Source organism: Phaseolus vulgaris, chromosome 6 (assembly GCF_051622355.1).
Source record: "Phaseolus vulgaris cultivar YP4 chromosome 6, ASM5162235v1, whole genome shotgun sequence".
Classification (NCBI taxonomy): domain Eukaryota; kingdom Viridiplantae; phylum Streptophyta; class Magnoliopsida; order Fabales; family Fabaceae; genus Phaseolus; species Phaseolus vulgaris.
The window spans coordinates 32,918,428-32,942,140 of NC_143503.1; the positions used below are offsets into that span (position 1 = coordinate 32,918,428).

Below are 23,713 nucleotides of genomic sequence, written 5' to 3' on the forward strand. Positions count from 1 at the left end.
GATTAAAAAGTTAACTAAGCATATATAAAAAAAATTGGTGGTAATCACAAATTAGAAACCTTGGATTTCAATTGGAACGCAATAAACAACCTAATTGTTCTGATTCCGATGTATATTTATTCAGTGTTACAACAAATATGTACGAACTAGGAGTACAAAAAAATTGAAGCTTCCACTAATAGTTAAATAAACACCTTCTAACGGATACTGCTAACTCAGTAACCCTTCCTGGATGAAGGACGGCTACACAAACTCCAAGACAAACAGCAATTGAAACAATCACAAAAATAGCTGGTCGAGGTGTTAAGAACCCTCTGCCTAAACATCCACGACCATATCTTTCAGGCAACTCTTCCACATTCATTATAATCTCTCTCTTCAAGAGAGGTATTCTTTCTTTTCTGCCATTAGAAGTTAAATTTTTCAGTACTCCCCACTTTGCATCTGCTCTTGACAGGATTCCCTGCAAAACAAAAATCCATGTAGCAAATGTATGTTAGTTGCTAGTGCAGTGTCACTTGATCTTACAAACTATCGCAAGTCATAATACCAAGTGGGGATAAAATGCCACATCGGCTGAATATTGATGACATATGTTGCAATTGTAATAAAAAATTAGCTTTGGACTTGAAGTAATCAGAAAGAACTGATTGATTTCAAGACAATTCTTTAGCTTAGAATTGAAGTCATAGTTCTCTATAAAATGTTATGGCGCATACATAAAACCATTTTTTTAATAGATAATGTAGCACTTGAGAAGCCGTAAATCTAATTTAAGGTTTGGGGAATGGGAATCGAGGTCTACTCTTCTTCAAAGCTATTTGATCTAGGGCCAACATAATCTAATAAGTGAAAAGGTTGAAAGATTCATTCCCCCTTCAGTTACTAAGTTCCTACTATACTATTTTAACATTATTCAATAAAAACACCCTTCCAATTTGGAACACGACGCTAAGGGGCCTTGTAAAAAAAATGTCATGTCACCCTGACACAGTAATTCATTCGTGTCTAATCATTGAGCTAAACATATCACATGGAAGAAATGAATTTAAAGCTCAAGTTAAAAGAAAAGAAATTCAGGATAAATGGATGATAATAGGGTGCAATGTAATAAGTTAAACATAATCTCAAAAGCGACACTCTTTGAGCTGATTCTGCTTCCTTAGTTAACCAACAAAAAAAGAGTGGTGATCATTGATTGCTTCTATATTTCAATGAGTAACCCTGACTATTATTTCTTTTCCTTTTTCACCTTTTCTTTTTCGGTCTTCTTTCCCTTTTGTTTTCTTTCAATCTTACCCATGTTCTCGCCACTTTTAACATGTTAACAACTTCCTTCTTACTAACAATCATTGCGACCTCTTTAATAATACGATAAATTCATTTGTCAATGAAATAAACATACCAACACCTCAACTTCTAAGTTCCATGTTATCAAATTTTACTCAACTTAAACAGTTAAAAGTCTCTTAAAAATTCGATTGCAGTTGCCACTACTTTATAGCACAAGAGTTAGCCAACTTATATTAATACCAGGTGCATCAATTTACTTTCATTATATAGCAAGAAAATGATCATAAAGTAAAATTAAAGCATCTTAATCTAAAACTTCAAAATGCGTTCATATTTCATCATCATGGAGAAAAACCTGAAGGAAATTATTAGCCCTAACCTGACTGTTAGTTGCGATCTTGCTATCTTGGGAGCAGCCTTGTTCAAGTTTAAGGCTTTCCATTTCAGGCAGCGTAATTATACTTCCATTTTTCTGATGTTTCTGATATATGGCAATTTGAGCATCATGTATGTGATTCAGGAGTTGCCTTGTATCAACATAACTCGTCCTATTAATCAAAAAATTGGATTTCATGCTTTCTGTCAAGATTATCAAATTTGGTAATATTTTTTTCAACATGACTGTTGATTCATTGCACATCAGAAAATCCAACAAATGACAATATCTTTGGATTTGTGAAGCTGTCATCACTCTGTCAAAATTTTCTGAAGTGGTGTCCTTAAGCAACCATGCTATATCTACAAGTAAGTCTGACGATGTGTGACTAAGTGTAAATGTTTCACACGAGCTGCAGATAGAACCACCAGATGCAGACCGGAATTGTTTAGAAAGGAGAGATGAATCTAATTTTTGCTGCAGTGTCTTCATTTCAGAACAAATTTCTTTATCCGCAATGAGTACAGGAATAAAGTTTGATAAACCGCATTCATTCTCCACCTACAAAAGGCAAAAGCATCATAAGAAAACATAAGAGGGTAAGAAATATGAACTGACAAAAAGGCAACAATTTAAAAAAAGTTCTTTGAGGTTGACGTGAAGCATTTATAAATGAAAATTAATCAAACTTGTAAACAAATCAACAATTAATATTACGTTAAATCAAAGGTGAAGACAATTTATCTTAATTTGATGTTATTATCATCAAGAAAATGATAATCCATGATATAACGGCGAGATTTACATTGGCAGATCAAGTGACATCACTAATTGATCAATAAAGCATTAGTAAAATTCTGGATTTCAAAGCTCCTAATCACTATAGCCTAATTGATCAATAATTCTCCTAATCAGTGTAGCCTAATTGATCAATAATTCTCCTAATCACTGTAGCCATTAGTCACAACTAGTCTAATAAAAAGAACCAATATAACGGTGCTGAATTCAACACCAGAGAGGGATTCTATAAGAATGATATAGTTTGGTAAGTTTGGTATGGAGATCTTCCGCAACTTAGTTATCAGAAAAATAAATAAGTACAAACAAAAATAGTTACCGACCAAACATGGAAAACAAATTATAAGATCTTTTAAGCTCAAAGTACCCAGCTGTGGTCATTAAAAAATATGTGAGCAATCATATTTTACTATTCCATATTTAGCAGATTATAATAAAAGTATATAACGTAAATATCCTTGAATCATAGGGATCTCCCTGAATCATAGGGGTTACATTAAGTGCAGTTCTTATATTTCTAAAATTAATTTTTCAATCTTGCATATATATATATATATATATATGACGTACTCTTAGCAATAAAATCATTCTTTTCTACTCTAATATTTGAGATGGTATCAGAGAGTTCAAATCTTGAGAGCCACCTATAACTGCACATCCAAAATCCTAGACGACAACCCAACGTTGTTAAACTCGAGGATCGAAAAGGAGATAAAACATCGTAATTCGAGGATCATAATTCGAGTCGTAAGAGTTACAACACAACTAAAAACAGATTCATAATTAGTAAAATATTGATATATAAAATAATTAATAAATTCAGGAATGTTTAATACACTTAATTATCCAAGGAAATCTTTTTCTTGCACCCTCAGCGCTTGCTCCCATTATAAAACAAGGCTACCAGAGAGAAGTAGAAGGTCAGAGAAGAACGTAACAGAGAACGGTAAGCGACCAGCGGCGAGCGACGAAGCAAGCGACGGCGAACGGCGAGGAGAGCAAGCGGCGGTTGCAAACGCAATTGCGAATAAGATCGCTTTGCATAGGTGCAAACGCAATTGTGAACACGAGCACATTTGCAAACGCGATTGCGAAGTGCGACTACGGCAACCACGAGGGTAACAACGACGGTAGCAGCAACAAGTGGTGGCGAGAGCGAGTGAAGGTTTGTGGGTTTCCTTTCGAATTTCTTACTAACCTAACAGAGGATTACGTTTTGGGTTGTATTCTGGACAAGTGGGCCACGAAGCACCATTTTTTTTTACCAAAAATGGTCATTCACAAATCACGCAGAGGATCGAGAAGCTCCAGCAATCCTCCAAGGCCGCACGGCAACTCATTCCGATTCCCTCCGATTCTGATCCGTCGCTCGAGTCACCTCAGCTTGGCCTCCAAACTCACTAAATTGTGCGAGTATGCGAGTATACTTGTGATTTTAACAACACTACGACAACCTTCATTGTTGTCAATCATCTCTTTGAAGGTAGCCTTGATTGTTTCATGATTTATCTCGTCATTCATTACATTGGCCTTGTTGCAGCCATGCAAACTCAATTGACACAACTGAAATAGGGGAAAATAAATCCCATACTCATGGAGAGCTTTAGAATCTTAACACTACATACAAATTGAGTGAAAAAAATTACTTAAAATGGTCTCAACTTGTTCATACCACTTTAAAAAGAAAAGGGAAAGCTAGCCACTTCAGTGATGATGCCCCAAACGAGGAAGATCCCAAATTTACAAAATGAGAAAAAGAGGATTCTGTGATCATGGTGTAGCTATGGAACTCAATGATCCCAAAGATAAGTGATACTTGCATGTTTCTTAATTTGCAAAAGAAATATGGAATCCTATAAAGCAGACATATCCAAAGCTAAAGATGCTGCCCAAATATGAGGTGAAGGTGAAAATTGTGGCTACAAAACAAGACTAATACAGAGTATGCCAATCGACTGAAATCATCATGGATGGAGTTAGAGCATTACCGGGTCAAAAAACCCAAATGCCCAGCAGATTCAGTAATGCTAAAAGAATATATTGAGCAAGATAGAGTTTACGGTTTTTTGGTGGGGCTTAACTTTGATTTTGATCAGGTGAGGGTTCAGATACTTGGAAAAAATAAAGTTCCAAGAATTAATGAAGTGTGCCTATGGTCAAAAGTGAAGAAAGTATAAGGGAATTAATGCTAAAAACTCCAGTTGTGTAAATTCAGCCATGATAACCACTGAGGCCACAACCAAGATGGTAAAACGGAAAAAGAGAGGAATAACCAAGATGGAGAACAAAGATGAAGGAGTGTGGTGTACCTATTGCTACAAACATCGTCACACTCGTGAAAAAATGTTGGAAGCTACATGGAAAGCCACCTAGTAGAGATTGAGCCCCCCCAAAACCAAGACAAGGAGTGGGGAAAAAAGGAGACAACATAAGAAAGGGAGGACATGCACATATAGTAGCTGAAACTAAGGAAGAAAACATAAGAGAATTGATACAACCAAATCAAGATGAAATAAGGAAAATGATATTGTTCATCAAAAAATTTGATAAACCAACAGATATTTGTTATCTAACATATTCATATTTAGGTACATTTGAAAATTTTCCTTTTGATGTTGGACTCAGTGTCTCAGATAGATTTTATAACAAAAATTGGATACCGGATTCGAGTGCCACTGATCACATGACACCTCTACCTAAAAATTTCTCCTCCTACACCTTGCCCCAATGATAACAAAATATTCACAATAGATGGCACTTCCATCACTATAGCAAGACAAGGAGAAGCTAAAACAAACCTATCTATAACCTTGAAAAATGTTCTTTAAACCTATCATTTAGTGTTGTTTTTTATGATAATGTTTGTATGTTGTAGGACAAGCATTTGGGGAGGATTATTGGACATGCTAGAGAATGGCCTCTATTATTTGGAAACACAAATCTTCCCCCAAAACTACACAACAACATTAGCCATTTTTTCTCTTCCTCTAATTTAATAAAGACTACCAGAGAAAAGGTCCTTCTGCAACATTGTTGTCTTGGTCATCCTTCCTATAGAGTCATAAAATTGTTATTTCCTTCCCTTTATAAATTAGATGTGGAGAGTCTTCATTGTGAAGTGTGTGAACTTGCCAAACACAAGTGTGTACCTTTTCCAATCAATAATAAAATGAGCACTTCTCTCTTCTATTTAATTCATACTAATGTGTAAGGTCCTGAAATATGCTTATTGGTTCATTACCTTCAAAGGTGATTGTATAAGGGTTACATGGTTGTTCCTTCTAAAACAAAAATTTGAAGTCAACTCTATTGTTCAATGTGATTTTTTCAATGGTAAAAAATTAGTTTGGTGTCAGCATTAAGAGGATTATATCAGATAATGTCAGATTATTTTAATCATGAACTTAAATTCTTTTGTAGTAAGGAGAGTATCATCCATGAATCATTATATGTCAAAAACCCCAACAAAATGGGATTAATGAAAGGAAAATGAGCACTTAATTGACCAAACACGGACTCTTCTATTTTGACATAAGGTTCATAAATCTTTTTGGGGAGGTTGTTCTTACTGTATATTATCTAATTGATAGACTATCTTCTAGTGTTATAGTCTCAAAATGTTATATGGAGGTTTTGTCTTTCTTCATATCCCAATGTGATTACATCAAATAAACTCATTCCAAGAATATTTGATTGTGTATAACTTATAGACATTCAAATTGCCCTTAGGAAAGAGACTACAAAATCTACCACCAAGCCACAATAACCACTTATCTATCCTTTAAACACTTATCACCTTCTCATAAAGCCTTATTTACAAGCCTAAACCCTAAAACAAAACCTTATCTCTCTATAGGAGGCATTGACTGAGAAAAAATGGAAATTGGTCATGGACTTGAAATGGAGGCACTAGAAAACAATGATACTCGAAAATTGGATACTCTACCAAAATGAAAGAAAAAAAAAAACTAGTAGGATGCAAATACTATAAAAACACAATACAAGGTTGACAAATCCATTGAAAAGACAAGGTTAGTAGCTAAGAGATTCACTCAAACTTATGGAGTTAATTACTTGGAAAAAATTGTTCCAAATGCAAAAATGAATGCAGTCAGGGTGATATTATCTCTAGCGGCTAATTATGGTAGGAACTTGCAACAATTTGATGTAAAAACTGTCTTCCTTCATGGGGAACTTGAAGAAGAGATTTACATGGAATTGTTATGTGGATATGGTGGAATAATGCTACCAATATTGTTTGCAAACTGAAAAAGGCATTGTAAGGACTAAAAGAATCACCACGAGCATGGTTTGGAAGGTTTACTAAAACTATGACAGGTTTGGGCTTCAAACAAAGCCAAAAAGACTACATGTTGTTTGTTAAACACAAGGGGGAGTAACAGTGTTACTAGTGTATGTGGATGATATTATAGTGACAGGTGATGATGAAAAAGAGCAGCAACTATTAAGCCAGAATCTAGCCAAGGAGTTTGTAATCAAGACCTTGGGAAAATTGAAGTATTTTTTGGGAATTGAAGTATTTTTCGGGAATTGAAGTAACCTTGCATAAGAAGATACCTTTGTCGCCAAGGAAATGTACCAAAAATTAGGTGGCATACTCATATTTGTCTCAAACTTTGCAGTGAGCCTAGTCATCCAGTTCATGCACCAACCAGAGGAGATTCACTTATGGGCTGCACTAAGAATTGTACAATATCTTAAAGGAACTCCAGGCAAGCTAATTTTGTTCAATACGAAATGGGAATGTAAATCTTGGAGTATATACAGGTGCTGACTATGTTGAGTCAATTGTGGATAGGAGATATACTTGCTAGGTATTGTACTTTACTTGGTGGGAATCTTGTAACTTGGAAGAGTAGAAAACAATGTGGTAGCGAGATCCAGTGTCGAAGCAAAGTTCAGGGCAATGGCACAAGAGATTTGTGAACTACTATGGCTGAAAATCATCTTGGAAGACAGAATGAAGTGGAATGAATCAATGAGACTTTACTGTAATAATAAATTTGCTATTAGCATACCACATAATCATGTGCAACATGATAGAACCAAACACATTGAAATTGATCAGCATTTTATTAAAGAAAAATTGAAGAGTGGTCAAATCTGCATTCCATATGTCTCCTCTCAAGACAACCTTGCAAACCTTCTAACAAAGGGGTTGAATAGCAACAACTATGAAAGGATTGTTTCCAAGCTGAAAATGGAAAATGCATATTCACAAGCTTGAGTGGGAGTGTCAGCAATCATATTTTATTACAACATATTTAGCAGATTATAAACAAAGTGTATAAGGTAAATATCACTGAATCATAGGGAAAAAATTATGTCCCTGAATATTAGAGATTTGATTATATCCCTGAATAATAGGGATCTGAATATATCCCGAATAATAGGTATATGATTATATCCCTGAATAATAGGGATCTGATTATATAATAACCCTAAAACATAAGGATTCGATTACATTAAGTGTTGCTGCTATATTTCCAAAATTAGTTTTCCAATCTTCTGTGTGTGTGTATGATGTTCTCTTAGCAATAAAATAGTTCTATTCTACCCTAATATTTGAGAAAATATATTTTCCTTTTTTTTTATGATTTTATAGCACAACCCAGATATACACACATAAAGCAAACAGAAAGATAGATCAATTACTACCTCAATAAATGCAGGCCCAAAGAGACTTTCCTCTGTATGAGGGACATATATCTTGTATAACTGATTGTCAAAAGCACAAGAAATATTTTCTTCGGTCCAGTTATGTGGAGACGGTACACAATACTCACATTTCAGATACTTTCCAGAAAATGATACAAGCAGCCTGTCACAGTGAGAACCTCAATACTATAAAAAAAACGCATAGATAAATGAACCATAATCTAAATTAGCTGTACAAAGATGATACAAAATAAGAATATATCAACTAAAATAAAATAAAGTGTAAAAGCATATCACATTACATTTGCTAACAGAATTGAGATTGGAGAAAAATAGAAAAACTGTCGTAACAAGGTTAGTGCCACATACTGCACATTTTCCATACTCTGGGGCTATAACCATATACACAACTTAGATTTCAAAATAAAAAATATATAAGGGGGTATAAATGGTTATTTGTGAACTATTCAAATTTGATTTGTTAAATGCTCAACCAAACTCGTTTGTTTAATTAGATAAACAAACTCAAGCTTGACATTGGGTTCAATTATTTAAATGAGACAAGTTCAGGCATTACACTGATAGCCTGTGAACTATGAAGCCCATATACTCAAAAAATGGAAAAGTATCACTGTGATACCAGTGTTAGACACCGATTCTCCTTGAATACTTCCAGATACATAAAGAAAAAGAATCCATTCTTCATATTTTAAAATAAAAACTGGGATTTTCGGATTTGTATCTGAAAAGTATTCAAAAGGTTTGTCTCAAAGCTTCTTGTTCAACGAAGCCCTTCCTAACTCTTGTAAAAGAAATCAAAGTACATACTCCTTCTTTATTCATTCTTTGAAGAGAAACAAAATGGATCCGAAAAAGACAAGATTTGGTTTATGTGCATTCCAATCTTTGACTTTAATGAAAAGAAAGATATACATGATCCACTTGATGATGGTTTTAGACTTCTTGAATTGACAGTGTTGTCTCTTGATGAACCAAAGTTTTTTTTTCTCAATACTGGTAATGGGAAAAGGAGAATTGTACAATTAACATAAAACATTTATTTAGTAATGATGCTTTGGAATTATAGGCTATTGTACAGAAACGATGCTTACTTTGAATTCTATCCAAGATGTTTTTATTAATGCATTTAATCAAGGTTGGTTATGATATTGGCAGAAACTAGTATTTTTGTTATGATCACAAATATCTTTACAAATTGTGATCACCATGGTTATGAATTAATGAGAAATAATCAACGTCTTTTTCTTTACCAATATTCTGCATATAAAATATTTTATCAACTTTTGTTAACGTATCATATCCTATATTTTGAAAATATTGTCATATCCTATATTTCAAAAAAATTGTCATATCCCTGTGTCATATGTTATCAATAACTCCTTTATTTAAATTGTTGATGGAGATTTTAGTAGTCTTTGTTATTTCTTTATTTATTACTCCACATACCACATATTCAACACATTTCTGCTTGTAGATTATCAGAAAAGCATTGATGAAGTTAAAATATTAATTAAAAACGAATTCATAAATGGAAAAATATGTAAGTTATAAATGAGCTCAAACTTCACTTTTTTGAAGGCAAGCCCCTTTTATGATTTCAATTTTGTTAAGGATCAAAACTGCAGAAACACTAAGGATCATCAAGGAAGATCAAAACACAACCGTGGAATTTACCCTTTTTGTGAGTTTTCTTTTAGCTTGTGGGTCAGGTTTTATGGCCCTATATCATAAAACCCATGTTAAACCAAAAATAAAGCACAAACCATATGGCTTCTTCCATTGAACAAATTCATGTGCCTTCATCTCTATTCCTTCCTGAAATTAATCCTTGGCTTCATCTCTTTGAATCACCCTTCATCTCCCTCGCGCCCACTTCATCTTGCTCTCATCTCTCACACTAACTGCTGCAACTGCAAAGCTTGTGACCTCTTTTTGTTGTTTGTTGTCACACCCATCTCGTTCTGTTTAATGCAACAGCAAGAATCTCCTGGGTTCTCTATCTTGTGGCTTCACTGTTTGCTGCAATTACTAGGTTTGTGGGGTTCTTTGTTCATGTCTCTTTGTGTTGGTTTACTTTCTTATGATTTTGAATTTAAGTTCAATTAAGTGTTTGAAGGTTGAATAAGGTCCTATTTTCTTATTTATGCTACTTTATATACATCTATATATGAATGTATACCATATATATGTATTTCATGAATCTTGTAAGATCTAACAATCTATGTAATGATTTCCTGATCTTGATTTTAAGAAGTATGTTTCCTGTAACTTAAAACAGTCCCTATAACCAGGATGAGACAATAGCATGAAATGGTTACTTTACATTGACCAAATTATAGTATATAAGTGGACGAAAACCTTATCTTATAAGTTAGTTTTGTAAGTTGAATTAGGCTTAAAGTTCACTTTTTAAGATGATGCCAAGATTTATCCTAAGGATGTTTGTTGGACTTATCATGTTACTCGCTATTGGACCGTCCATAAATACTTATTCCCATTCTAAAGATGTCTAGTCCTTGAGTGAGATGGTCTATTGGAGATCCAACATTGAATTGAGATATGGTAAAATTATAGTATACATGTAAGTGCCTTTTAAGCCAATTTGTGAAATTGAGTTAGACTTCAAGTCCACTTTTTAAAAAATATAAAGGCAAATTAATCCTAAAACATGTATAGGAGAAAAACAATGTTACAAATTTACCAGCGACCAATTACATGTGAACCCAATTTCAAGTTAATAGTATTTCTGAATATAGGACACAAAAAATACTTAGATTTTGGGTTCATTGAGACCTAAGTATGCTCCAGTCCCTCTTCCAAAATATTACACATCTCGCACACCCTTTTTTCTCAAGTATCCAACCCCAACTTTAGATCCTCAACATTGCTAAAACCATATATATTGCACAAATTAAGAGTGTAAGCAGGTTATACACAACTGGCAAACCTGACCAACCCTATCCAATCCAATTATACTTTTTGAGGGTTGGGTTTCATTAAGTGCACCAATTTAGAATTGGATAAAGGTAACAAATTTATGAATTTCAAACTTTTGAACTCAACCCAATCCAATTACATAATAAATAAACAGTAAAAATATTATTTGTACAGTAGTTATACTACATTACAAACGATTTTGTAGTTCATCAAATGAATATTATGAGTAAACATTTCATATCACACATGCTATTAGAATAAATATCCCATTCCTTACATGCTCACATAGGACCGCATTTAGTGAGTTCTAAATTGAATTTATGATAATTGTTTTAGTATCTTAGTATTTTAAGAATTATTGTTTATAATAATGCTTTAAGTATTGTTGAACATCTTATAATATTAAAAATACTGATCCCAATGTACTTTTATTAAGAGTTAAAAAGGTAACAATGTTTTTTAATTACTCAAGTCAATGACCTAACCTAATCTAACTCAATTATAGTTGGGTTGAGTTGCTAAATAAAAACAGACAAACCCAACCCAATGATGTTTAATTGGATTTGGTTGAAAACTAGACTAAACTTAACTAGCATAAATGTAGACCAACATGCTCAATTATGTTATGTCTATTATATAATTATGTGCAATAAAAAACTATAAATTATTAGAAGAGGTGTCCATTACATACCGAAATTTAGGCTGCAGTAAGTTACTTCCACAAGCAACAAACTCCATAGGTTTGCCAGCCTCAAAGCATGTAGGATGAACATAATGAAGTCTAGGTGCCTGCAAGTTTACCTCGACTTTCGTCACAGAAGTTCCATCTGTAACAATTGAAATGTGCATGTTGAAATGATAGAGCTCATGAGGGAGAAAAAAATAACAAAGACTGAATATATGGAAATTGATATTGACTTGATATGATACGATGTGTTCCAGTATGTTACAGACCATAAAGCAATAAAATTCACACATATTAATAGTTCAAAATCCTAACTAAATAAAGCAACAGATCATGAAAAATTAAGAAATTTGTAAACTAATCCAAAAGAAACTTGGTATTATTTAATTTGTTTTGGAAAAATTAGAGGAATAATGCAAATCTGCAAGATGGAGGATAAATACCCTATAAAACCGTCAGTATTGTAATAAGGATCAGGTTATAAAATACTAAAGAGAATGAACCAAAAAGAATATATAAAAACACCCATACATACATAGTGAACAAACGAAAGAACAAAAACCTTTCATAACACGGAAGATTGTGCCATTTAGATGAACTAGTGCATTCCCTCTTCCAGATAGCATCTTTCCAGGAGCAACAAGTTTGTTCACATATTCCAAAGAGTCTTTCCGTAACTGGTTGATTCACAACAAGAGAAAAATGAAATCAGAAAACACTAAAAAATATTAAAAGAATTCAGTGAAAACTTGAAAACTGAGGGGAAACAATTTTTCCTTTTTTTTAAGTTGAAGTATAAAATTCTAGTCATCAAATTAAAAGAGAGTGCGTATCAGATACTATATGGTAAATTAAAGCACAAATAAATCTCAATCAATAAAACTTAGCAAAAATTGCCCAGAATAATGAGCAGAACTAAGAATCATACAGTTAATGAGTCCAATATTGAGGCAGGTAACCTGTAACAAGACCACTTAAACATGCACAGGAACACATAATTGAAGAACATCAAGGTGAGCCCTTACATTTATCCACATAATGTCAGGCATTGCAATAAAACTGGTCAAAATCGTGCACCCAGGGCGGATATAACCCTCCAACTCTACAGGCATGCTTGCCAACCATTGGAATATCTGCAAATGCATTTGGCTGCCTGTTAATCAGTTACTAAGACGTATACAGCAGAACGAATTGTCACTATTCAAATACTAAACTGCAATAACAATGCTTTAATATACTTGGTGTCGTAGCCTTCTAGGAAATTCTGCAGGATTCCAATCATAAAGCTTAAACGAAATACGACCTGTTTGGCACTACAAGTGAAGTTTCAATCAGCAAAAGTTAACAATTTCTTCCACAATACTATCATACATTTGGAACAAAAACAATAAACAAGAAGGGCAACCCACCATAGACGTGTAGACACTCTTATTGTCACAATAAGAAGGCGAATTAGAAGTGTTCCCACTATTCACTCGAGTTTCACCCGAAACAGGAAAAGACACAACACTATCACTATTAACATTCTGGGCATCAGGAGCTGATCTCAGAATCGGAACAGGCTCATCTTCATGATCGGGCAACACTACTACGGCGTTGATCTCATTACTCAAATTTGAACAATCTGTGAGATGCATGCACAATTACACAGACAGTGAGCATTCTTAACACACAGTATTCTTGTAACACAGTCTATATGGTTTTAAACTTTATATATAAACTAGTTTTTGCTTACAGAGAAACCTATTTTATTTTATTATTTTCTTTTCCTGTAAGCGGTTACAGAGAGTTCATCCAAACATAGCCTTTTATATTTCCCACTCAGTGCAAAAAAATATAAAATCACAAGTCATATGAAGGAAAAACACGAAAAAATATTAATGAAACCATTAACAGGACACTGTAATACTGAACATAAACCTTTTCCTGCTTCCGGATCATAATTGCTTTCCTCATTCTGTGTAACAGCTTCAAGTTCGACGACAGAAGCACATCCGGAGTCCACCAGGGGCTTTCTCCGCCTTCGCGTGTTATGCCGCTCCAACTTCCTTCTGCAACTTCGTTTCCCTTCGTCGAAATCCGACAAAACATGAAACCTGCGAAGCGTTGACCGTCAAAACGACAACACAGACTACACAATCGCGAGACTAGCATTCAATCGAAGCGCATCTCAAACGACATAACTAACAACAGAGCGAGGTAATTGAATCAAACGACGGCGAAGATAGTAAATGAAAGGGGGATCGCACTTCCCGCACTGCTGGCAGTATCTCTTGGACTCGCCGTGGAGGATGACGGTGGTGGCATTGGCGCAGCGGAGGCAGACTCTATGTCGGCGGTGATAGCCTTTGAGTTCGGAGATATCGACCTCGCAGCCAGGGACCTGGCATCGGGCGGATGAGGATGCACGCGCGGTGCGCGCGCGTTTCTTGCCAGGCAAACCCTCGTCCTCGAGCTTGGCGTCGAGTTCGGGGCAGGCGCAGGGGACGTGACCCGCGAGAAAGTTGGAGCAGGTGAGTCGGGGGTCACGCTTTCGGACCCGGTCGTTAGGGATCTCGGGAGCGTCGTTGAAGGGAGAAGAGATAGGGAGAGAGTTATTGGTGTGGTCTTCGTCGATGTTGAAATCAAGGAGGTAGGAGAAGTCCCAAATGGAGGAAGGGTCTTCAGAATCGTCCATGGGAGGAAGCGATTGTTGGGGTTCCATGGAAAGGGCACGAAGTGGAAACCCTAATTCAATTGAATTGGATTGTGGTTGTTGGGTGGTAGTTAGCGGTGGTTGGATGTTTGGCGGAGAATGGAAGAAACGGCGGCTTCTCTCTCTCTCTCTCTGTCTCAGTGGGTTGAAGTTCTAACAGGTGAGCGATGATGAGGGGTCATAGTGGCGACATTTGCAAGTTTTCTCAAGTACGCGCTTTCTTCTCTCACGCGCGCTTTGTTTCTTACCATTCTCTTTTTCTTCTTCTTAATATATTAAATTAAAGAAGTATTTGTTATTTTAATCCCTTATGTATAATTTAATATTTGATTTTTTTTTAATTTAATTTTCGTTAAATTTAAAAATACAATTTAAGATTAAACGGAACTTCGAACATAACTTTTTAATAATAAATTTATCTGGAAAATGTACTTATTTATGTTTTTTAGCAATATCAAAAAAATTATTCTTTTAGAATTGAATTGTGACTTGTTAGATATTCAAAACCAATATAAGCATTTTCCTTCAATTAAATAATTAAAAAAAATTCTTCAAATTTTTAAATATAATGTGATGCCATTTATGTCTTAGAACTGGTATACTAAAAACAGAAATATTTAAATATATAATTTGTGTATTCATTATAAATTTTACTATAATAGTGTAATTTTGAATAAAAATTATCAAAATAGACAGATTTTAAAAAAAATACGTAAATGGATAAATTGTGTTTGAATTAATTTTTAAGAAATCGTCATTCTTAAATATCATTTCAATTTAACGCACAAATTTTTTCAAGTTGTTATACCATAACATAATTTTGATTTAACAAAAAAAATTTAAGAGGTTCCACTGAGCACAACTTTGTTTAACGTTAGTCATTGCTATTAAGTTTTTTTTTAAGATGAAGTCGTCAAGGATTATGATGAATTTAGTGTAAAAATAATACACAAAAGTGGCGTATGTGTATTACTGTTACATTGAAATTGTCATTAACACCTACAACTTTGTTTCAATTAAAATAAAGTACAATCTCATTATCTAAACTATATTGTTTATAACATTGAACAAACAGACTATAAATTTTGGTATAAACAAGACGGTCTATAAGATTTGTCGATAGACTAGTATGGTAAGAACAAAGAGACTACACGATATGATGTTTAGATATTTTACAATAACAAGCTGACTAAACAGTCTTTGTCTTCTATGCATTAGATGATCCTCGTCTTATTTTGTCCTTATATAGTTTTGTATCTTTTATGTTATACTAATGTTTATCAAATTACATGAATTTTCTTTTATTTATTTGTCTTTTTTCTTTCCTTTCATGGTATTAGGAGTCAATAATGGTTAGTTTTGGATTTTGTCATTTCTTTATATCTTCATCTTTCAAATATTAGAGACTCAAAAACAGAAAGCTTGGATTTTCAATCTTTCAATTTGTTTTTACTTTGAATTTATTTACAAAAAATAATTTGAAAGTAATTGCAATATGGGTTGGTAAAAAAAAACAAATTAAAACTTAAACTGACAATCTTCTCATTCTAGATTTTTCGTAACATTAAAACAAGACATTAAAGATTTTCAGTTGTTCGAAATATTTATGTGTAGAAAAGATACACAAGCATGGTAAAAGACAACTGCAAACATTAATTTGATCAAATTTGTTCAAGAGAGTATAAACATCGGAGATATTTGCAAAATAAGAATGAAAGTGATTTTGCGATTTCAAATTTTGACGTTTTTATGTACACACTCTCTTTGATTGAATGCATATATAGCATATATGTATACTCAAAATATTTCGTTCAACTTTTTATTCAAAAACTAAAGTGCATTCAATTTGTTCATCATACCATCTAATGAATATATGTTACATATGTTCAGACTATTTAATAGATTGTATATCATATTGTAGACGCTCACTTCAGTTGTAAAAATATTGAGTGAGCAAGTATTCATTTGAATTAGTTTTTGTAAATAGATATGACGCAAAAACAAATTAAAAAATGCAAATCCAAGCTTATTTTTTTTAGCGTCTAGTACTAGAAAGATGAAGATACAAAGATATGTAAAAATTCAAAATTAATTATTACTATCTCTTTATACCATGAAGGGAAAGACAAAAGACAAAGAAGTGAAAAAAAATCATATCATTTGATTAACATAACTATAGATACAATGCTATATAAAGACAAGAGAAGACGGTAATTGTATGATACATTTGACATTTTCTCCAAACCTTAAACTAATAACATATCGACCAAGGTCAAATTCACCAAGTGAATCTCTATTGAAAACAATCAAGCATTCATGGTCAAGGTTGAATTCACCAATAGAATCCTTGTGAAGAACGATAAAAGCATTTAAAATTGTTTACCAAGGTTGAATTCACCAAGTGAATCATCTCCCATGACGAAAAAGCATTCAAGCCTTTTTGGGCAAGGTCAAATTCACCAAGTGAATCCTTCTCGAGAACGATCAAGCATTCTTGGCCAAGGTTGAATTCACATAGTGAATTCTTGCAAAGAATGATAAAGAATTAAAGCATTTTTTTCCAAAGTCAAATTCACCAAGTGAATCCCTCTTAATAACGATCATGCATTAAATCATTATCGGCCAAGGTCGAATTCAGTGAATGAATCCCTACCAAGAACAATCAAGCATTAAAGCATTCTCAACCAATGTTCAATTCACCTAGTGAACTCTTGTTGAGAACAATCAAACATTCAATCATTATCAAACATAATCGAATTCACCAAATGAATCCCTAAAAAAACACAATCAAAAGTTTGACGATTCTTATTCTGCCAAAAGAAACTATAGCAATAATAGTTAACTCACTCAAAAGAATAAGAATGACGATAAATTAAAATCAAGCTCGAGAAACGATAAATAACGACTAAAGGTGACAAACAATTTTAAAAATTATATAGAAAAAAATGCTACTAAATTTCAATATACATTCAATTTTTACTAATTATGAATAAAAATTCAAAAAATATTTTTATATATCATTAATAATGGTAGAAATATATATTGTTGAAGACTACAAAGTACAATGTAAAATTTTATTAAACATAAAGTTAGTATTATTTATTGTATTAAGAAGTGAATTTTATATTTAATTCAACCTTAAAAAATGTATCATATAAAATGTATGCATTTATAGTTGACGTGGAATCTCTAACACCCCTTACGTCAAGACCTATGTGAAACTATATATACGAATGGTTTGATAGTAGCCCGACAACAAGTAACCTGATAAGTCTAACCAACTTTTGTTAAGATAGGTTAAAAATGAATCTAATATCATATTAAAAAGTGAATTTTAAGCTTAATTCAATCTTATAAAATTTGCTTATAGGTTTGCATTTATATATTATGAAATATTTTTATCTCTAGTGGATGTGAGTTTTTAAACAATTTGCTTGTGTGTCTTGAAGAATAATTTGTACCCAACAAATATTAGTTAATGACAACAAAAATTATTCATGACCCAATTGAAAGATTTTTTTTTTTACAAATAATATGTAAAAAGTTTCATAAATCTATATTGTTGAAAAAAAAACGACTAAAGAATATATTAAAAAGGAGGTGATTTAGTTAAAAAAAATGACCTTTAAATAATTTAAGGATTTAAAAAAAACTATTGATAATAAGAGAAATTAAGTGCAACATTAAATAAAAAACTTTAAGATAATGAACAAAAATAAAACCCAAAAAAACACAATAGTTATACATTTAATTCTTTACTACTCTACGTCGAGTTAATCCAAATAACCTTAACTAAATTTCTTACTAAAATTTTGAAGTATCTCATTAAAAAAAAACACTAATATAACTAAATCAAGACAAAAACAACCACTATTTGAAATCACTCTTCCAAATAATTAACAATTTGTAAATCTAATAAAAGCAATTACTTGAAACACACACCAAATTATGGTACAAACAATAAAAAAAACACTAAGAAACATATCATTTCCTTAATAAAAATTGAATACTTTTTTTTTTCAAACAAAATCATCAATATGAGGTGCAAGTATCATTAATAAGATAATCAAGTGAACACATACTGTTTTGTTAACGGAATAAAAGAATAAAAAATATTTATTTTTTAAAGTAATTATATTTTAAAATATATATAATAACACAGTTTAATTATTCCGTTAATAGCAGGAGCTATACAGTCATCATAATTTTACGTTGTATTCTCCTTTGAATACTACGATAATCCCTTTGTCTTTCTCAACAGTAGAAGTGGTCACTTTTTAAATTAATATTACATTAATACATAACAAAACTCATAATTTTGTTTCTCAAAGAAGAAACAGTGATTTGGAGAAGCTTGACCTGTGGAATAATATAATTACAATCCTAATGAATGCAATAATTGAACCTAACATTTCGTATAAGTCACAACTGCCCTTGACCCTAGCAGCATTTGATATGTACTTTTTTTTTATCTTCACTATCAAAGTTCAAAAAAGTTAAAAATTAAAGACAACATTAATTATCTTAATCATATTTGTACCATAATGTTTTAAAACAATAAACGAGAAACAAATAAGGAATGAAATTGATGGCAAATAATGAAATAACTATTGTGATAAGAATAAAACATTGACTAAGTTTAAAAAATATAATTATGAGGCACAAGAGTGTGTTTGAACATAAAGATGAAAATGAAAAGGATAGGGTGTTGAAATGGTGGATAGTGAAGAAGGGAATCTTTTGATTGAATCCCTTGAACAATGAAAGCCCATAATTGTTGGTTATCAACTACGTCATCTTTCAAATCCCAAATCAACTCATACTCACCACAAATTCATGTCCCAATCCCACATGTAAAAAAGGTAAACTGAAAAAAAAAACAATTTAATTATTTTTCATCATGTTACTTATATATTTTATTCATTTTGGTACATTGTTGATTGAATCTTTCATTTACAGGGAGAACAAATTACATTAGATAAACAAACAATATAAAAAAGATAATTAAGAAAACAACCTTTAAAAAATGGAAGGTGTTTCATTAAAAAGTGTTTAGAGATTATATTTAAAATCGGTATATTTAAAATTTATCTGTATATTACAGTTCACTACTCTAAAGTTTTAGTTATTAATTTTAAATACTATTAAATAAATCTTACATCTCCTGGTTATTTGGAGTCATGGTTTATTCGATTAAGAGTTTGTTTTGATTTGTATATTATTGTTTTATCGACTTTAAATTATGACATATACAGCAATTATGAATATTAACCTAACTCATGTGATGATATATATAATCTATCAATCTTGAATCTTGAACCCGACTGACATAAAATAAAACTTTGTACTAAAATAAAGTAACGATTTCATAATATATTTATGACAATACATAATTTTTAGGGTTATTTCTTCCTACACCCCATAACTTCTTTGGAACTTATAGTTTAGGCAAGAAAATTATTCTGTCTTTAAAAAATATATTTTTATTTTACAATTCGAAATATATTTGTTCTATTCACACTTTTTATAAATTTTATAAGGTATTTTTAGTTTTGAATATATATATTTAAAAATACATATTTTTAGATTTAAAGTTACTTTTCAGATTTTATAATTTGAAATGTATTTTTTAAACTAATTCTAAATTATAGAATTTGGAAGTATTTTCAATTTAGATATACCTTCCAAATTCTATATTTTAAATTTTTTCCAAATCACTCATTCTAAAATGAAAAAAACATCAATAAAATAAAACATCAATATATATATTTTAAAAGGTATTGGGGGTGCCACAAGAAACTATAGAGGCTATTTCTTCCTGCACCCTAACAAATGTCTTCCTGCACCCCATCAATTTTTAAGAAAATTGTTTTACCCCTTTTAAAAATATATTCTGGATTATTCTTTCCGAAATATTTCTGGAACATAGTTTCTGAAACACATTTTATTAATTATGGATTTACCAATTCGAAAATCAGAAAATGTGTTATGAAAATGATATTTTGAAACACTTTTTGCTTACGGAATCCTTATTCCATAATCACCAAAAACTATGAAAAGGTAATTTCAGTATTTAAAAAAATATAGAGGTGCAGGAAGAAAAATGTAAGCATGCAGGAAGAAACTCCCTACCATAGAAGTGCAAGAAGAAACGACCTTTTACCTTTCTAACATAAGGCCCAACATCATCACTCGTTACCCAACACAATTTTTCTCTCTCTCTTATTCAAGAAGACTTTAGGTTGTTTCTTCTTGCACCCTAAATGTGTTTCTGCACCCATCATTTTTTAAGAAGATTGTTTTATCCGTTTTAAAAAAACTTTCAGATTACTCTTTTTGGAATATTTTGGAACATATATTCCAGAAAAAAATTTATTAATTCCGGATTTATCAATCAGGAAATCAAAAAAATATATTTCAAAAATAATATTCTAGAATGATTTTTTGTTTTTTGGATTTCTTATTATGAAAACACGTTTTGCTTATAGAAATCCTATTTTAAAAACACTTTTTACTTATGGAACCTCTATTCTAGAATAACCCAAACTGTGAAATGATAATTTCTATATTTTAAATAATGTAGGGATGCAGAAAAAAAAATATAGGAATGCAGAAGAAAATGTAGGGGTGCAGGAAGAAACTTTCTCATTGGTGTATTTTCCGTTACCACTTCTCACCGCCTTCAAATTGCTTCTTTTCTCATCCAATTATTATTTGGATTTTTATTTAATACCCAATAAATTTTCTTACCCTATTGTTTTATTTTAAAAGTAAATTGTTACGTCTGGTAAATACATATTCAATTGCTTTAAAGCACGCCCCATCTTAAAAAAAATGACAAAAATATCCCTAATATTTGACACTCCATAACATAATAAAAATATATTTAGTTGTGTATCAAAACAAAATCTTATTAAGTTATACTTATTTTTTTCTAATTGTTGTTTAAATTTTTTCTGGAAAAATCAACAAATGTAATACTTTTTTATTTTATTTTAATAAAATATTTATATACTTTTCTATTTTTTTTTTCTACACCATAACATATATAAACTAATTGATATTTAACTGAAAAATAAGGATATTAATCATAAAAGGATATTTAATATTCTCTTGAATTTTGAAAATGGAAATTATATAAAAAATACAATTAAAAAACATAAAAAAATCAATAATTTGACAAGATAAAGAAAGAAAAATACAATAATTTTTTTATTACTATTTTTTAAAACAAAAAAAAAAACATATTTTTGGTAAATTGTGTGTAAACATATTTTATTTGTACTAGTATAAAATGTACTTTTACAGTTGTATGTCCGTATTTTTTTAAATCAAACAATATAATTTAAAAAATATATACTTTAAAAGAATGATTTTAAATTTAAAAAATATTATTTATTTTAAGTGGAGAAATTATATAGTTGTAATTAAGGGAAAAAATTGTGTACTTGTATATTTTTGTTAAATAAAGAAAATACTTATTAAAAGATCAATTTTTTTAATTAAAAATTCCAACAAAGATCGTTAAAAAATATATTTTTATATAATGATGTACAATTCTAAAAAATAAGTTTATCTAATGAAAATATTAAATTAAATGTGACTATAAAACGTACGTTAATTATATAGTTGTATAGAAATAGCAGTGCCCTTGTTAGTAATGGGAAACAGAGAAAGGGGATTTCTTCCTGCTTGTCCATGCATTTCTTCTTATATTTCATATTTCGAAAAATATTTAAATTACTTTTTAATATTTTTTATTACCACTATCAAACTGTGAAATTTGTAGACTTCTTAGATTCTAATCTAAGAGGTTAAAATTTGTGATTTTTTGTATTTTATATTCTACAAAATTCAAAATAAATAATTTTGATATTTTAAAAAATATGAGGTGTATGAAGAAATAATGGGGGTACAGGAAGAAATATCCACAGAAGAAATAAGCACAGGACCAAAAAATGAAGCCCAGCCCATTTGTTGAACAATTGTGCTTTCTGCCCTTTTATAATATGATATATAAATAAAATTAATATTTTTATTTATAAACAAATGTTATAACAACTTTATGGATTAGGATAGGTAAGGATTTAAAGAAAATGTTACGTATAATGTTTATATTAGGTGCCAGATGAGTGGAACAAGACACAATTGTGTGACATGTGATTAGATTTGAGTCTATATTCTGAAATCAACAATGGCTACTTGTGTGTGTATGTAAGACGTTTTTGCTATTCATTTAGTCAAATAATTGACCGTCTGACAGCAAATATGTGTCTGAATACAGTGTTGAAGAGGCAAACCTTGGAGTGAAATGTGTTTCATGAAAACTTTCAATTTAATGCCTTCACAATCAACAATCACTTTAAAAAAAAAAATGTTCGAGTTCTATTTGTTAGACAAAAGTAGTGGTTACTAAAAATACTTTTTAATATATACTTTTTTAAGAGTGTTTATTATATATTACATGAGTAATAGTGAGTTTGTACTTATTGTTATCGTGAGAAGAGATTTGACTTGGATTTAAATTGAATCGACTCGATCGATTTGTTTTGATTTTGATCTTTAGTTGTTTTAGTTCGAGCCGATTTGATTTGATCTAGGCTCAAACTCACTTAATTTGATTTAAGATTAATTGAGTTTGATTTGAACATAGATTAAGAAAGCTTGACTTGAGTTTGGAATGACTTAGCTTGAGTTGTACACACGCCCACTTAGTTTTATCTAGACACAAATTGATTTTGCTCAACTTAGACCAACCAACGTGAATTGACCTGAGATTGATTGACTAGACTTATCTGGAACTATGTCAACTCCGCTCAACTTGGGTTCGAACTAGACTTGAGATCAGACAGACTTTGACTAAACCTAGGCTGAATCGACTCAACTTAGGTTTGGATTCACTTAACTCAGTGTGTCCAAGCCGAATCAACTTGACTTGGACATGATTCGATTGGATTCAACTTGAACCTAGGTTAAATTGACTTGAACTGGGTCCAGGTTGAATCAACTTGATCTTCTCCTAAATTGATTATGTGCTCAAACCTAATTGACTCAACCTGAATCTGAATCTGACTTAGTGTAAAAGTAATATAATAACTAAATAATTTTAATATAAAATAATATAATTAAAACTTTGTTATTATTTTACAATGATATTGTATAATCACATATGACTTCATTTTTGTTATTTTTTAAGAAAAAAAAAGGAACTTGATTCAGACTGGTTTTT

The 23,713-nt window shown here is 31.4% G+C and overlaps 1 protein-coding gene across 8 annotated transcripts; it reads right to left on the reverse strand.

Annotated features, from left to right (window-relative positions):
• Window positions 1-41: 41 nt before the first annotated feature.
• On the reverse strand, window positions 42-14,730 carry SPL7 (squamosa promoter binding protein-like 7). Of its 8 annotated transcripts, XR_016521425.1 has the most exons (11): window positions 14,039-14,703; window positions 13,710-13,885; window positions 13,199-13,413; window positions 13,028-13,102; window positions 12,815-12,922; window positions 12,352-12,466; window positions 11,796-11,931; window positions 8,147-8,309; window positions 7,296-7,682; window positions 7,046-7,161; window positions 2,095-2,230 (listed from the first exon to the last, which is right to left on the reverse strand). XR_016521425.1 is itself a non-coding variant. In XM_068640433.1 (10 exons), exons 1-10 carry the CDS (start codon window positions 14,491-14,493, stop codon window positions 176-178), a joined length of 2,289 nt encoding a protein of 762 aa, XP_068496534.1. In that variant the 5' UTR covers window positions 14,494-14,730; the 3' UTR covers window positions 42-175. The 8 variants fall into 8 exon arrangements, 6 of the variants coding, with proteins under 6 accessions (XP_068496534.1, XP_090159370.1, XP_090159369.1 ...); XM_068640433.1 differs by lacking the exons at window positions 7,046-7,161; window positions 7,296-7,682 and adding an exon at window positions 42-463 and having other exon boundaries at window positions 1,673-2,230; window positions 14,039-14,730; XM_090303244.1 differs by lacking the exons at window positions 7,046-7,161; window positions 7,296-7,682 and adding an exon at window positions 42-463 and having other exon boundaries at window positions 1,673-2,230; window positions 13,004-13,092.
• Window positions 14,731-23,713: the final 8,983 nt, after the last annotated feature.

Bases quoted from the DNA above. Each gene is read 5' to 3' on its own strand.
- SPL7 (XM_068640433.1), bottom strand. From the start codon at position 14,493: ATGGAACCCCAACAATCGCTTCCTCCCATGGACGATTCTGAAGACCCT. The intron at 12,467-12,814 runs GTAAGGGCTCAC...TGAATCAACCAG, and splicing joins CTGACATTATGTGGATAAAT to TTACGGAAAGACTCTTTGGA. The intron at 8,310-11,795 runs GTATGTAATGGA...TCACTGTGACAG, and splicing joins TTACTGCAGCCTAAATTTCG to GCTGCTTGTATCATTTTCTG.